Consider the following 16,800-nt stretch of genomic DNA (forward strand, 5'->3'; position numbering starts at 1 on the left):
ATGGAGATTTCGTTGGCTCGGTTAAACTTTTTATCAATGCAAGCCGAAGGATTCACTGATCAGAGAGATTTCCACGCAAGTTTAGCAACGCGACGTAAAGTTTCCTTGTTTCTTGCATGTTTTGAAATGAGCGAACCAGCTGTTCAGCAAACTGTTGCTTTTGACACTGGTACCAGCCTATTTTGGGTCCATTGCGATAATCCAGTGGGTGGTGATGGTGAATATCCATTGGATCCACCCCATAATTCTGTAGGGTCCTCAACTTTTTCAAATTTAGCAGACTGTCATGAATATTGTAACAATGCCACTCTGTGCTTTTGTGACAAAAAATCATGCAAATATTATATGCAATATGGAACTGGATTTTCAAGAGGGATACTTGCGTCTGAGAGATTTATTTTTAAGTCCTCCCACAATAAAGGATCGCTTATCAACGATGTAGTTCATAAATGCTCACATGAAGCAGAAACAGCAGCCAATGACTACAATGGACTGCTTGAACTTGGGACAGCAAAACATTCCTTACTATCACAATTGGGATCTGGTGAATTTTCTTATTGTATTGAAAAATTAGGTGATTCTAGCTATGATAAAAATATACTAATCGTTGGAAAGAATTTAGCCACTGGAGGAGATTCAACTCCTTTTCAAATTGCTGGCTTCAAATACTATGCAGACCTAGAAGGCACAAGTTTTGGAGGTAAGATGCTTGACAATGACAATGAACAATTGAAAATATCAAATCATAAGGGTGGTGCAGCTTTTGATTCTGGTGCAAGTTCTAGTGCTCTTCAGCCAATGGCATAGTGGAAATTACACAAAGAGATTGTAGACTTGGTTGGAGATTCATTTGAGAGAGCAGACTACCATGGGACATATGTAACTAAGCTTTGTTACAGGGGAAATCTCTACACAGATTTCATTGGGGTTCCTACTGTACCACTTCATTTTGCTAATGATTCAACAATGGAACGGGACTACGAGAACATCTTTCAACAATATTCTGGTAAGGTATGGTTTAATGTGGTGGATGCTTCATAGCTAGGATATAAATTTAATTTTATTGGGATTAATCTCCAATAATATTTTTACATGGCATTTGATTTGGAAACTAAGCAACTTACTTTTCAAGGAATTGACTGTAGAGCTTTGTGGAATGATTAATACACTTGTATTCGCAGTGTGATTTGATTCCTTCCAAGCTGAACCCGTAATGGAAGGATGGGATAAGTAGTTTGCCTTACATGTAGTAGACTTCATCTCTCAAGTGTGGGTCAAATGTTGAACTTCATGAACAAAATCAGTGTTCCCAACATATACATTCTGGAACTGATGGCCTGAATTGACAAAGATATGCAAGTCTGACATCTTTTTTTTTATTATTCAACAAATGTCTATACTGCAGTAATTCTTGTTTTTCTCACAAATGTTGTGGCATACTTAAATGTTTGCAAAGCCCCTCATTTTTCAAATTGCCATGAATATTAACTTATAACTAATTGTGACACCTGCAAGTGATGTATATGTGAAAAAATTATGCGTGAGCCTCCTAAAAATGGTTTATGAGATTAACAGTCTACAATTTTGTTCCGAAGGTACTCTCAAATAAAGTTGGGAAAAGCCCCTGCAACCGTCCGGAATGTAGAGAGAGAACATTCTCTTCCTAATTCTTTTTCTTTTCCTCTTCTCTCCTTTTCTTCTTTTTCTTTTTCTTTTTTCTTTTCTTTCCTTTTTTTCCATTCTTCTCCACTGTTAAATGGTTTTGTTCCAAAGGCTAACAGGAATCAGCACTGCTCCAGGCAATTTAGAGCAGTCAAAGATGCTGCTGATACCCCATGCAATATTGTGTAGGGACAAAGCAAATTCCCATGACCATGTTCATGTTTAGTCTTGCCGGATCTTCCCTTATAGCACAGCTGAAAAAAGGACGTTCTGCCTCTTGCGCCACAAACGCCGGCCATTACCGGCTCCCACCATTGACTGGTAAAACTTCTAACATATCTTCACTACAGACCTTATTTAAAGCTGGCTTGAGAGGGATTTAAAATTCATGAGACGATCCTTAGGACCCATAACACAGTTATCAAGTACTAGTTGACCACGAAAATATGCATGGATAAGCATTATTTGCGGCAAAATCGGGACTTTATTTAAAACCCTAACTAAAAATGGTGGTGATGAAGATGACACTGAGAGTGTGATCCGACAGTGATGACACAAACAAGTATTAAATCCCGCAAAAGAAGACTGAAAGAGATTAGAGACTCATAAAGTAGTATTGCTATTTCGATTAATCACCAGTTTGGATATTCGTGGCATGTATTCGGACTTGTTAGGTTCATTTGAATCATGGGATGACACCACAAGAAAGATGAAAGTGATAATAGATTATTATTTTGGTTTACCAAAAAATACGAATGAGCATGCAAGAGAATTGAAGGAGGAAGCTATGTTTGGAGGAGTTTTAATTGGGGTGGAATTCTTAAATTGGAGTACTCTTAATTGGAGTGGGAAACGTGGGAGGAAATACGGGGGGAAACGTGAGATGATGATTAGAGGATTTGTAGGAGTGGTTGTAGGATGAGTTAAGAGATAGTGGGAATATTTTAAATTTAAATTTAATTGATAATAAGGTTGGTTATAACCCACTACTTTTTATGTATTAAAATAAATACAAAAATCTAGAAAAAAGAATGAGAAGTTTAGAAGCCATTGAGAGGGTCTCTGCTAAAAACGCCTTCTGCAATACATTAATTGGAGTGGACTCTTAATTGGAGTGGGAAACGCGGGAGGGAATGGGGAGGGAAATGTGGGATGATGATTAGAGGATTTGTAGGGGTGGTTGTACGATGAGTTAAGAGATAGTGGGAATATTTTAAAATTAAATTTGATTGATGATAAGGTTGGGTACAACCCACTACTTTTTATGTATTAAAATTAATACAAAAATCTAGAAAAAAGAATGAGAAGTTTAGAAGCCATTGAAAGAGTCCTAGTTAAAAACCCCTTCTACAATACATATAGATATAGATATTGATAGTTTGATATTATATCACATTGCACATCGAATTGTTCCCTCCTTTTGCTGCGTTTTTCTTTGAAACCTTTGATATATGCTGTTAGAGGGGATATGCGACGTGTTCAACCCTTTTCCCTTGCCTTAACTTTTACCATTACCTGCCTATTTCCAAGTACAATACTGAACAACCCCACATCCAACAGGATAGTGACAAAACAAATTTATCATAATGTTGTTGGCTCTCCGTATTTCGATCAGACCGCCAAACTTGAAGATCAAGTGGATAGAGATATGGAGATTTCGTTGGCTCGGTTAAACTTTTTATCAATGCAAGCCGAAGGATTCACTGATCAGAGAGATTTCCACGCAAGTTTAGCAACGCGACGTAAAGTTTCCTTGTTTCTTGCATGTTTTGAAATGAGCGAACCAGCTGTTCAGCAAACTGTTGCTTTTGACACTGGTACCAGCCTATTTTGGGTCCATTGCGATAATCCAGTGGGTGGTGATGGTGAATATCCATTGGATCCACCCCATAATTCTGTAGGGTCCTCAACTTTTTCAAATTTAGCAGACTGTCATGAATATTGTAACAATGCCACTCTGTGCTTTTGTGACAAAAAATCATGCAAATATTATATGCAATATGGAACTGGATTTTCAAGAGGGATACTTGCGTCTGAGAGATTTATTTTTAAGTCCTCCCACAATAAAGGATCGCTTATCAACGATGTAGTTCATAAATGCTCACATGAAGCAGAAACAGCAGCCAATGACTACAATGGACTGCTTGAACTTGGGACAGCAAAACATTCCTTACTATCACAATTGGGATCTGGTGAATTTTCTTATTGTATTGAAAAATTAGGTGATTCTAGCTATGATAAAAATATACTAATCGTTGGAAAGAATTTAGCCACTGGAGGAGATTCAACTCCTTTTCAAATTGCTGGCTTCAAATACTATGCAGACCTAGAAGGCACAAGTTTTGGAGGTAAGATGCTTGACAATGACAATGAACAATTGAAAATATCAAATCATAAGGGTGGTGCAGCTTTTGATTCTGGTGCAAGTTCTAGTGCTCTTCAGCCAATGGCATAGTGGAAATTACACAAAGAGATTGTAGACTTGGTTGGAGATTCATTTGAGAGAGCAGACTACCATGGGACATATGTAACTAAGCTTTGTTACAGGGGAAATCTCTACACAGATTTCATTGGGGTTCCTACTGTACCACTTCATTTTGCTAATGATTCAACAATGGAACGGGACTACGAGAACATCTTTCAACAATATTCTGGTAAGGTATGGTTTAATGTGGTGGATGCTTCATAGCTAGGATATAAATTTAATTTTATTGGGATTAATCTCCAATAATATTTTTACATGGCATTTGATTTGGAAACTAAGCAACTTACTTTTCAAGGAATTGACTGTAGAGCTTTGTGGAATGATTAATACACTTGTATTCGCAGCGTGATTTGATTCCTTCCAAGCTGAACCCGTAATGGAAGGATGGGATAAGTAGTTGGCCTTACATGTAGCAGATTTCATCTCTCAAGTGTGCGTCAAATGTTGAACTTCATGAACAAAATCAGTGTTCCGAACACATACATTTTGGATCTGATAGCCTGAATTGACAAAGATATGCAAGTCTGACTTCTTTTTTTTTATTATTCAACAAATGTCTAGACTGCAGTAATTCATGTTTTTCTCGCAAATGCTGTGGCACACTTAAATGTTTACAAAGCCCCTCATTTTTCAAATTGCCATGAATATTAACTTATAACTGATTGTGCCACCTGCAAGTGATGTATAGGTGAAAAAATTATGCGTGAGTCTCCTGAAAATGGTTTATGAGATTAACAGTCTAGAATTCTGTTCCGAAGGTACTCTCAAATAAAGTACGAAAAAGCCCATGCAACCGTCCGGAATGTAGAGAGAGAACATTCTCTTCCTAATCTTTTCCTTTTCCTCTTCTCTACTTTTCTTCTTTTTCTTTTTCTTTTATCTTTTCTTTCTTTTTTTTTCCTTCTTCTCCACAGTTAAATGGTTTTACTCCAAAGGCTAACATGAATCAGCACTGCTCCAGGCGATTTAGAGCAGTCAAAGATGCTGCTGATACCCCATGCAATATTGTGGAGGGACAGAGCAAATCCCCATGACCATGTTCATGTTTAGTCTTGCCGGATCTTCTCTTATAGCCACAGCTGAAAAAAGGACGTGCTGCCTCTTGCGCCACAAATGCCGGCCACTACCGGCTACCACCATTGACTGGTAAAACTTCCAACATATCTTCACTACAGACCTTATTTAAAGCTGGCTTGAGAGGGATGTAAAATTCATGAGACGATCCTTAGGACCCATAGCACAGTTATCAAGCACTAGTTGACCACGAAAATATGAATGGATAAGCATTATTTGCGGCAAAATCGGGACTTTATTTAAAACCCTAACTAAAAATGGTGGTGATGAAGATGACACTGAGAGGGTGATCCGACAGTGACGACACAAACAAGTAATAAATCCCGCAAGAGAAGACTGAAAGAGATTAGAGACTCATAAAGTAGTATTGCTATTTCGATTAATCACCAGTTTGGATATTCGTGGCATGTATTCGGACTTGTTAGAGTTCATTTGAATCATGGGATGACACATAATTATATTGACACCACAAGAAAGATGAAAGTGATAATAGATTCTTGTTTTGATTTACCAAAAAATACGAATAAGCATGCAAGAGAATTGAAATAGGAAACTATGTTTTGAGAATTTTTAATTGGGGTGGAATTCTCAAATTAGAGGACTCTTAAGTGGAGTGAAAAACGTGGGAGGAAATGTGGGGGGAAACGTGAGATAATGATTAGAGGATTTGTAGGAGTGGTTGTAGGATGAGTTAAGAGATAGTGGAAATATTTTAAATTTAAATTTAATTGATGATAAGGTTGGTTATAATCCACTACTTTTTATGTATTAAAATAAATACAAAAATCTAGAAAAAAGAACGAGAAGTTTAGAAGCCATTGAGAGGGTCTCAGCTAAAAACGTCTTCTGCAATACATTAATTGGAGTGGACTCTAATTTGGAGTGGGCAACACGGGAGGAAATATGGATGGAAACGTGGGGTGATGATTAGAGGATTTGTAGGAGTGGTTGTAGGATGAGTTAAGAGATAGTGGGAATATTTTAAATTTAAATTTGATTGGTGATAAGATTGGTTACAACCCACTACTTTTTATATATTAAAATTAATACAAAAATCTAGAAAAACGAATGAGAAGTTTAGAAGCAATTGAGAGAGTCTCTGCTAAAAACCCCTTCTGCAATACATATAGATATAGATATTGATAGTTGGATATTATATCACAATGCACAACAAATTGTTCCCTCCTTTTGCTGCGTTTTTCTTTGAAACCTTTGATATATGCTGTTAGAGGGGATTTGCGACGTTTTCAAACCTTTTTCCTTACCTTAACTTTTACCATTACTTGCCTATTTCCAAGTACAAAATGAAACAGCCCCACATCCAACAGGATAGTGACAAAACAAATTTATCATAATGTTGTTGGCTCTCCGTATTTCGATCAGACCGCCAAACTTGAAGATCAAGTGGATAGAGATATGGAGATTTCGTTGGCTCGGTTAAACTATTTGTCAATGCAAGCCGAAGGATTCACTGATCAGAGTGATTTCCAAGCAAGTTTAGCAACACGACGTAAAGTTTCCTTGTTTTTTACATGTTTTGAAATGAGCGAACCACCTGTCCGACAAACTGTTGCTTTTGACACTGGTAGCTGCCTATTTTGGGTCCATTGCGATAATCCAGTGGGTGGTGATGGTAAATATTCATTGGATCCACCCTATAATTCTGCAGGGTCCTCAACTTTTTCAAATTTAGCAGACTGTCATGAATATTGTAACAATGCCACTCAGTGCTTTTGTGACAAAAAATCATGCGAATATTATATGCAATATGGAACTGGATTTTCAAGCGGGATACTTGCGTCTGAGAGATTTATTTTTAAGTCCTCCCACAACAAATGATCACTTATCAACGATGTAATTATTGGATGCTCACATGAAGTAGAAACAACAGCCAATAACTATAATGGACTGCTTGAACTTGGGACAGCAAAACATTCTTTACTATCATAATTGGGATCTGGTGAATTTTCTTATTGTATTGAAACATTAGGTGATTCTAGCTATGATAAAAATATACTAATCGTTGGAAAGAATTTAGCCACTGGAGGAGATTCAACTCCTTTTCAGATTGATGGCTTCAAATACTATGCAGACCTAGAAGGCATAAGTTTTGGAGGTAAGATGCTTGACATTGACAATGAACAACTGAAAATATCAAATCATAAAGGTGGTGCAGCTTTTGATTCTGGTGCAAGTTCTAGTGCTCTTCAGCCAATGGCATAGTGGAAATTACACAGAGAGATTATAGACTTGGTTGGAGATGCACTTGAGAGAGCGGACTACCATGGGACATATGTAACTAAGCTTTGTTACAGGGGAAATCTCTACACAGATTTCATTGGGGTTCCTACCGTACCACTTCATTTTGCTAATGATTCAACAGTGGAACTGGACTACGAGAAAATCTTTCAACAATATTCTGGTAAGGTATGCTTTAATGTGGTGGACGCTTCATAACTAGGATATAAATTTAATTTTATTGGGATTAATCTCCAACAATATTTCTACTTGGCATTTGATTTGGAAACTTACCAACTTACTTTTCAAGGAATGGACTGTAGAGCTTTGTGGAATGATTAATACACTTGTATTCGCAGTGTGATTTGATTCCTTCCAAGCTGAACCCGTAATGGAAGGATGGGATAAGTAGTTTGCCTTACATGTAATAGAATTCATCTCTCAAGTGTGGGTCAAATGTTGAATTTCATGAACAAAATCGGTGTTCCCAACATATACATTCTAGATCTGATAGCATGAATTGACAAAGATATGCAAGTCTGACATCTCTTGTTTTATTATTCAACAAATGTCTAGACTGCAGTAATTCATGTTTTTCTTGCAAATGCTGTGGCACACTTAAATGTTTACAAAGCCCCTCATTTTTCAAATTGCCATGAATATTAACTTATAACTGATTGTGTCACCTGCAAGTGATGTATACGTGAAAAAATTATGCGTGAGCCTCCTGAAAATGGTTTATGAGATTAACAGTCTAGAATTTTGTTCCGAAGGTACTCTCAATTAAAGTACGAAAAAGTCCCTGCAACCGTCCGGAATGTAGAGAGAGAACATTCTCTTCCTAATCTTTTCCTTTTCCTCTTCTCTCCTATTCTTCTTTTTCTTTTTCTTTTATCTTTTCTTTCCTTTTTTTTCCTTCTTCTCACTATTAAATGGTTTTACTCCAAAGGCTAACATGAATCAGCACTGCTCCAGGCGATTTAAAGCAGTCAAAGATGCTGCTGATACCCCATGCAATATTGTGTAGGGACAGAGCAAATCCCCATGACCATGTTCATGTTCAGTCTTGCCGGATCTTCTCTTATAGCCACAGCTGAAAAAAGGACGTGCTGCCTCTTGCGCCACAAACGCCGGCCACTACCGACTACCACCATTGACTGGTTAAACTTCCAACATATCTTCACTACAGACCTTATTTAAAGCTGGCTTGAGAGGAATGTAAAATTCATGAGATGATCCTTAGAACCCATAGCACAGTTATCAAGCACTAGTTGACCACGAAAATATGCATGGATAAGCATTAATTTGACGCAAAATCGGAACTTTATTTAAAACCCTAACTAAAAATGGTGGTGATGAAGATGACACTGAGAGGGTGATCCGACAGTGACGACACAAACAAGTAATAAATCCCGCAAGAGAAGACTGAAAGAGATTAGAGACTCATAAAATAGTATTGCTATTTCAATTAATCACCAGTTTGGATAGATGTGGCATGTATTCAGACTTGTTAGAGTTCATTTTATTCATGGGATGACACATAATTCGATTGACACCACAAGAAAGATGAAAGTGATAATAGATTCTTGTTTTGATTTACCAAAAAATATGAATGAGCATGCAAGAGAATTAAAGGAGAAAGCTATGTTTGGAGAAGTTTTAATTGGGGTGGAATTCTTAAATTAGAGGACTCTTAATTGGAGTGGGAAACGTGGGAGGAAATGTGAGGGGAAACGTGGGATGATGATTAGAGGATTTGTAGGAGTGGTTGTAGGATGAGTTAAGAGATAGTGGAAATATTTTAAATTTAAATTTAATTGATGATAAGGTTGGTTATAACCCACTACTTTTTATGTATTAAAATAAATACAAAAATCTAGAAAAAAGAACGAGAAGTTTATAAACCATTGAGAGGGTCTCTGCTAAAAACGCCTTCTGCAATATATTAATTGGAGTGGACTCTAAATTGGAGTGGGAAACACGGGAGGAAATATGGAAAGAAACGTGGGATGATGATTAGAGGATTTGTAGAAGTGGTTGTAGGATGAGTTAAGAGAAAGTGGGAATATTTTAAATTTAAATTTGATTGGTGATAAGGTTAGTTACAACCCACTACTTTTTATGTATTAAAATTAATACAAAAATCTAGAAAATGAATGAGAAGTTTAGAAGCCATTGTGAGAGTCTCTGCTAAAAACCCCTTCTGCAATACATATAGATATAGATATTGATAGTTGGATATTATATCACAATGCACAACAAATTGTTCCCTCCTTTTGCTGCGTTTTTCTTTGAAACCTTTGATATATGCTGTTAGAGGGGATATGCGACGTTTTCAAGCCTTTTCCCTTACCTTAACTTTTACCATTACTTGCCTATTTCCAAGTACAATACTAAACAGCCCCACATCCAACAGGATAGTGACAAAACAAATTTATCATAATGTTATTGGCTCTCCGTATTTCGATCAGACCGCCAAACTTGAAGATCAAGTGGATAGAGATATGGAGATTTCGTTGGCTCGATTAAACTATTTGTCGATGCAAGCCAAAGGATTCACTGATCAGAGTGATTTCCAAGCAAGTTTAGCAACACGACGCAAAGTTTCCTTGTTTTTTGCATGTTTTGAAATGAGCGAACCACCTGTCCGACAAACTGTTGCTTTTGACACTGGTAACAGCCTATTTTGGGTCCATTGCGATAATCCAGTGGGTGGTGATGGTGAATATTCATTGGATCCACCCTGTAATTCTGCAGGGTCCTCAACTTTTTCAAATTTAGCAGACTGTCATGAATATTGTAACAATGCCACTCAGTGCTTTTGTGACAAAAAATCATGCGAATATTATATGCAATATGGAACTGGATTTTCAAGCGGGATACTTGCGTCTGAGAGATTTATTTTTAAGTCCTCCCACAACAAATGATCACTTATCAACGATGTAATTCTTGGATGCTCACATGAAGCAGAAACAGCAGCCAATAACTATAATGGACTGCTTGAACTTGGGACAGCAAAACATTCTTTACTATCACAATTGGGATCTGGTGAATTTTCTTATTGTATTGAAAAATTAGGTGATTCTAGCTATGATAAAAATATACTAATCGTTGGAAAGAATTTAGCCACTGGAGGAGATTCAACTCCTTTTCAGATTGATGGCTTCAAAAACTATGCAGACCTAGAAGGCATAAGTTTTGGAGGTAAGATGCTTGACATTGACAATGAACAACTGAAAATATCAAATCATAAAGGTGGTGCAGCTTTTGATTCTGGTGCAAGTTCTAGTGCTCTTCAGCCAATGGCATAGTGGAAATTACACAAAGAGATTGCAGACTTGGTTGGAGATGCACTTGAGAGAGCGGACTACCATGGGACATATGTAACTAAGCTTTGTTACAGGGGAAATCTCTACACAGATTTCATTGGGGTTCCTACTGTACCACTTCATTTTGCTAATGATTCAACAGTGGAACTGGACTACGAGAACATCTTTCAACAATATTCTGGTAAGGTATGCTTTAATGTGGTGGATGCTTCATAGCTAGGATATAATTTTAATTTTATTGGGATTAATCTCCAACAATATTTCTACATGGCATTTGATTTGGAAACTAACCAACTTACTTTTCATGGAATGGACTGTAGAGCTTTGTGGAATGATTAATACACTTGTATTCGCAGTGTGATTTGATTCCTTCCAAGCTGAACCTGTAATGGAAGGATAGGATAAGTAGTTTGCCTTACATGTAGTAGACTTCATCTCTCAAGTGTGTGTCAAATGTTGAACTTCATGAACAAAATCAGTGTTCCCAACATATACATTCTGGATCTGATAGCATGAATTGACAAAGATATGCAAGTCTGACATCTTTTTTTTTATTATTCAACAAATGTCTAGACTGCAGTAATTCATGTTTTTCTCGCAATTGCTGTGGCATACTTAAATGTTTACAAAGCCCCTCATTTTTTAAATTGCCATGAATATTAACTTATAACAGATTGTGCCACCTGCAAGTGATGTATACGTGAAAAAATTATGCGTGAGCCTCCTGAAAATGGTTTATGAGATTAACAGTCTAGAATTTTGTTCCGAAGGTACTCTCAAATAAAGTACGTAAAAGCCCCTGTAACTGTCCGGAATGTAGAGAGAGAACATTCTCTTCCTAATCTTTTCCTTTTCCTCTTCTCTCCTTTTCTTCTTTTTCTTTTTCTTTTATCTTTTCTTTCCTTTTTTTCCCTTCTTCTCCACTGTTAAATGGTTTTGCTCCAAAGGCTAACATGAATCAGTACTGCTCCAGGCGATTTAGAGCAGTCAAAGATGCTGCTGATACCCCATGCAATATTGTGTAGGGACAAAGCAAATCCCCATGACCATGTTCATGTTTAGTCTTGCCGGATCTTCTCTTATAGGCACAGCTGAAAAAAGGACGTGCTGCCTCTTGCGCCACAAACGCCGGCCACTACCAACTACCACCATTGACTGGTAAAACTTCCAACATATCTTCACTACAGACCTTATTTAAAGCTGGCTTGAGAGGGATGTAAAATTCATGAGACGATCCTTAGGACCTATAACACAGCTATCAAGCACTAGTTGACCACGAAAATATGCATGGATAAGCATTAATTTGCAGCAAAATCGGGACTTTATTTAAAACCCTAACTAAAAATGGTGGTGATGAAGATGACACTGAGAGGGTGTTCCGACAGTGATGACACAAACACCCTAACTAAGAGAGGGTATTTCTGGAATTGCACTCATTACCAGTGACACAACTGGTTTTAAATTATCTTTCCACATCAGTTTGAGCCACCAAGGAGTTTTCTGTTTACTTTTGAATTATAAGGGAGCTTGCGGATTTTTAGTGAAGCCGAAAGAGGTTATGTGTTTTTTACCCTTTTGTGAATGTTCCATGTATATAACATGTACATTGTAATGGGGTTCATCAAAATAGATTCTGACTTCTTCTTTTTTCGCTTTTTGAATGTCTCTTTTTGTGTGTTGGTAGGTAATAAGGTGTTTTGAATATTGCCATTTCCTAGAGTTTTACAGTGAGAGATTTCTTCTCTCTTAAAGTTTTTTGAGTGAAAGTTTCTTTTCTTCTATGATTTTTTAGTAAGAGCTTTCTTTGAATTTATGTCTTTTTCTATGTCAAATCTCAATTTCTTTATAGATTTGTCATATTCGAAATTTCTTAGATCTAATTTGTCAAATCCCAACTTGATACATAAATAGTATTTTTCTATTTACGTGAAATTTTGCTATTTTACCTTCAAAATAAATGAGGATTGATATCAAAATTCTTCAATTGTAATACTTGAATTATTCTAATATATAGATTTATAATTTAAAATTTTGCATTTATTAGCAATGTAAAATATAAATTACATGAAGCGAAATAATATAATTCATTTTTCAATTTTGATAAAAATCAAAAAAGCTTCTTGCACAATTGTTCAAAAGTCAAAGACTAAAGTATTTTAAAACATTTGTTTCTTAATACAAAAGCAAAAAAATAAATATAAGGAAGATTAAATATTATGAAAAATTACATTCAAATATTAATTAAGGGTACAAATAGCCTAAGATATCATGATGCAATATAAAGATTTATAAGAATAAATTTGACATCCTACTTTTTAGGCATTTTAGGATGAAGGTGGAAAGGAGTTTCCCTAAATTTTTCTGAGGAACGAGATTTGAGAAAAAAATTTGGAATGAGCATTCCGAGGGATAAGAGCTTTTTCCACTTAAATGAGCCATAACAAATGCTAGAATGGAATGGACAAGTTGGAAAGATCTTTCCTTACTAGGCCATTTCAACATACCGAATGACGGTAAAAAACTAGAGAGGAAATTCTCCCATGTGAAAAGTCCAGATTTATCTGGTCTCTATCCTATGGGAGAGTTATATGAGATTTCAACTAAAGGAGTTCTCAAAAGAATGAGGAGAAAATTGCAATTTTAAACAATCTAGTAATAAATCCCGCAAAAGAAGACTCAAAGAGATTAGAGACTCATAATGTAGTATTGCTATTTGGATTAACCACTAGTTTGGATATATGTGGCATGTATTCGGACTTGTTAGGGTTCATTTGATTCATGGGATGACACAGAATTGGATTACTAGTCTTATGGTATCCCATATTTAGTTGAATATTTTGCAAGGGATGATACATCCCACTTAATTGAATTAATCCCCTATATAGGATATAAAATAATCCCATGGGAGTAGTGGTTTAACTTATCTTGAGATAAGTAAGATGTAGGATAATACTAATTCAAACTTATTTATCCATGCTAATAAAATTATACTTTATTCCAAAAATTATATAAGTCTACTCTCTTGCTATAATATAATCAAAATTTTGGACTAATTTGCCTCTATTAATGACATGACAAATTTGAGACAAATTTGCCCCTCCAAATAAAAAAAAATTAAATCTTGGACTAATTTGCTCATATTAATGAAACAACATAATGTTAGATTAGTTTGTCGACAACATTAACTGAACTAATTTTTTTATTCATTTGTCCATATTGATGAAATAATTAAAATTTTGGACAAATTTGTCCCCGATAATAAAAAATTTATATTTTGGATTAATTTGTCCATGTTAATGAAATAACTAAATTGTAGAATAATTTGCCCCTAATATTAATAAAATTAATATTTTGACTAATTTGCCCTTACTAAAAATTTTAAACTGTTTTGTCCCTACTAAAAGCAAAACCATATTTGCTGGGTCAATTTTAACTCATAAAATGTTGGATATGTCAATTAAGACTTGTGAATTTGGGCCAAATTTAAATTAGAATCGAAACTCCAACGTATTTGTAACTCGAGTATGTCTCATAGTGTTAGCCCGAAACTTAAAATCTAAAATTTCTACCTTTTACAAGTTGAGTATGGATTTATCAAGCCCAATTAATACGCCTAATTGTTGGTTTGACAAAAAGGTATTTTAGTCTATAAATACATAATCCCATCTCATTCTATTTCCAAACATTTCTAACCAAATATAGGGTGATGTTATTTCCTAACACATCCCATCTAATGTAAAATCAACCAAACACAAGACCACTCATCTGACAATGATTCAACTCAGGATGAATAATTCGAAGATAAGTAATCCTCTCTCATCCAGTTCGTAAACCAAATGCACCCTTAGTGTATGCACTCTCAATATATTAAAGATTTATGCTCATTATTTTTCAAATTTGGTGTATCTATAGATCCTTTAGATATATTGTTTTATTATCTGCCATTAGTGCTCAATAATAAACGCTTTTTTAATTGCTTTCAAAAGAGAAAAAATAAACCAAGATAAGATGCAAACTATGGTGTCCAAGAGGATACACATCATACATTTGTGATAAGATGACTTTACTAAATATTTGGGTAAATTATATATAATTCTTCAGTGCTTTTCCATAATACTACATGGCCACTCCTAGAATTTTATAATATCCAAATTATTCCCTTATGTGTAAAGTAAAAACTTGATGTAAAATAGTCTTTATAACATCATTAGTTCAAATGCCAGCTTTGCCCCCTTACTTAAGCACTAAATTCAATAAGAGTCTAACCAATTTGCATAAAACCATAGAGAGATCATGTGGGATATATGGAAAACCACCGGAGAGTTTATGTAGATATTTATACAAAATAATAGGATAGTATGTGGATATTGTCATTTCATCACATGTACTTTTGGAGCATGTCTCGATCGATTGTCATGACAATTAATGCTTTCAATCCATTTTTCATTCTACATAAAATTATAGGGAAGTATGCGAATATTTTAAAACCTTAAAAAGATTGTATAGTAATATGCAAAAGCACAAGGAGGTTATTTTTAATTTACCTAAATAATTATCATTCGTCAACAAGAAGTGAACTTTTGTTTTTTTGTATGAAACCATACTTGTAATGGATCTAGGGAATACTGTGAACTTCCAATCCATTTTTTTGGAAGGCCAAGCAAAAGAAAAAAAAATTACGCCTTTTGAAGTAAGCAAAGTTATCATTTTCCTTTTATAATCACTTGGTTTGCTGAATTTTGGTCGTTTTATGATTTCAAAATTTTCAAACTAAATTATATCACTTAATTTTGGGGAATTAGGTGGCTTTATCCTAGTGGTTGGTTCTAGCTTTTTTGTGTGAACTCATCCAATCAGAGCAGAACTGAAGCAAATATGGTAAGTATATAGAGTAATTTCGAGGATCTCCGTATTCATAATTGCAATAGTCATCAAGAAAACTCTTCTCAGCAATTATCAATGGCCTTAACCAAGCTGAAGAAAACTGGTAGATGGTTCCAATCAACCATCATCTTTTCCATCATTATTGCAGTGATCCTCATTTCAAGATGACGAAAATAAAGTAAAACCCTGATTAATTAATAATACAACACTTTAAGAAAATCCCTCCTCCAATTACTTGTATAGAAGAAAACTCACATCAAGATAAAGAAAATAAGATAAAACCCTAACTAATTGATAATAAAACTGTTTAAGACAAACCTGAAACTGAATTGAGGAAGACTAGCACTGGACTGTTCTTGTCGAAGATGAAGAATTGGATAAATCAGAGGGATTCTTTGGTAATTTCAAGGTCCAAGATGAGGGGAACAACAGGAAGCCGGAAAAAAAAAATTTGGACCATTTCTCGATTTGTGCGTGTCATCCTTGCGCAGGGGCCATGCTAATCTTCTCTGTATCGTTCCAATTTTATCAGATGTCCCCGAAGGGACGGTCAAGAAGAAGAAGATGTTCTCGTATAAACTGGCTAATTAGTTTCTGAAAAAGCGATGTGGGATTAGAAGTTGAGGCGGATTAATTATAAGCTTAAAGAGTAATAAGATTTAAGACTACCGGTTAATGGGCTTTTAATAAGTTTGTAAGTCGTAACCTTCTTAGAGCCCATACTTCTTGCTGAATCATTTCAATTTTGGTCCCCTTATCCACTAGGCAATTGTAGTTATGACTCGGAAGAAAATCTATGTTGGAAGGGTGTTTGATTTTTGAAGCATTTAAAGATTAAGAGCAATGTATTTTCTAAACCAATTGCATTCTGGGGATTTATTTTTTTCTTTTTTTTTGTCTTGTTTTGAGAACATTTGATTGTTGAGATATAATGGTTTGACCATGTTGTTATTTTACATTCTTCATGACTTAGGGCTTAAAATACAGGGGTTAAAATATACAATTCTGAAATATGACGGTTTTTCTATATTGTTAGTTTACAATTCTCGTGACTTAAGAGATTAAAATATGAGTTGATATTATATACTCTAATAGTGTATACATTATCATCATTGGATGTATGACACA

The 16,800-nt window shown here is 35.3% G+C and overlaps 2 protein-coding genes and 1 non-coding gene across 3 annotated transcripts; 2 read left to right on the top strand and 1 right to left on the bottom strand.

Annotated features, from left to right (window-relative positions):
* On the top strand, nucleotides 1–807 carry LOC113774304 (protein ASPARTIC PROTEASE IN GUARD CELL 1-like). The gene has a single exon (XM_027318854.1). It carries the CDS (start codon nucleotides 1–3, stop codon nucleotides 805–807), a length of 807 nt encoding a protein of 268 aa, XP_027174655.1.
* Nucleotides 808–3,310: 2,503 nt separating this feature from the next.
* On the top strand, nucleotides 3,311–4,117 carry LOC113774305 (protein ASPARTIC PROTEASE IN GUARD CELL 1-like). Its single transcript, XM_027318855.1, has one exon. It carries the CDS (start codon nucleotides 3,311–3,313, stop codon nucleotides 4,115–4,117), a length of 807 nt encoding a protein of 268 aa, XP_027174656.1.
* A 12,000-nt stretch (nucleotides 4,118–16,117) lies between these two features.
* LOC113776544 lies at nucleotides 16,118–16,220 on the bottom strand. Its single transcript, XR_003469031.1, has one exon. It is a non-coding gene; the product is annotated as a U6 spliceosomal RNA (small nuclear RNA).
* Nucleotides 16,221–16,800: the final 580 nt, after the last annotated feature.

Source organism: Coffea eugenioides, chromosome 6, assembly GCF_003713205.1.
Source record: "Coffea eugenioides isolate CCC68of chromosome 6, Ceug_1.0, whole genome shotgun sequence".
Classification (NCBI taxonomy): domain Eukaryota; kingdom Viridiplantae; phylum Streptophyta; class Magnoliopsida; order Gentianales; family Rubiaceae; genus Coffea; species Coffea eugenioides.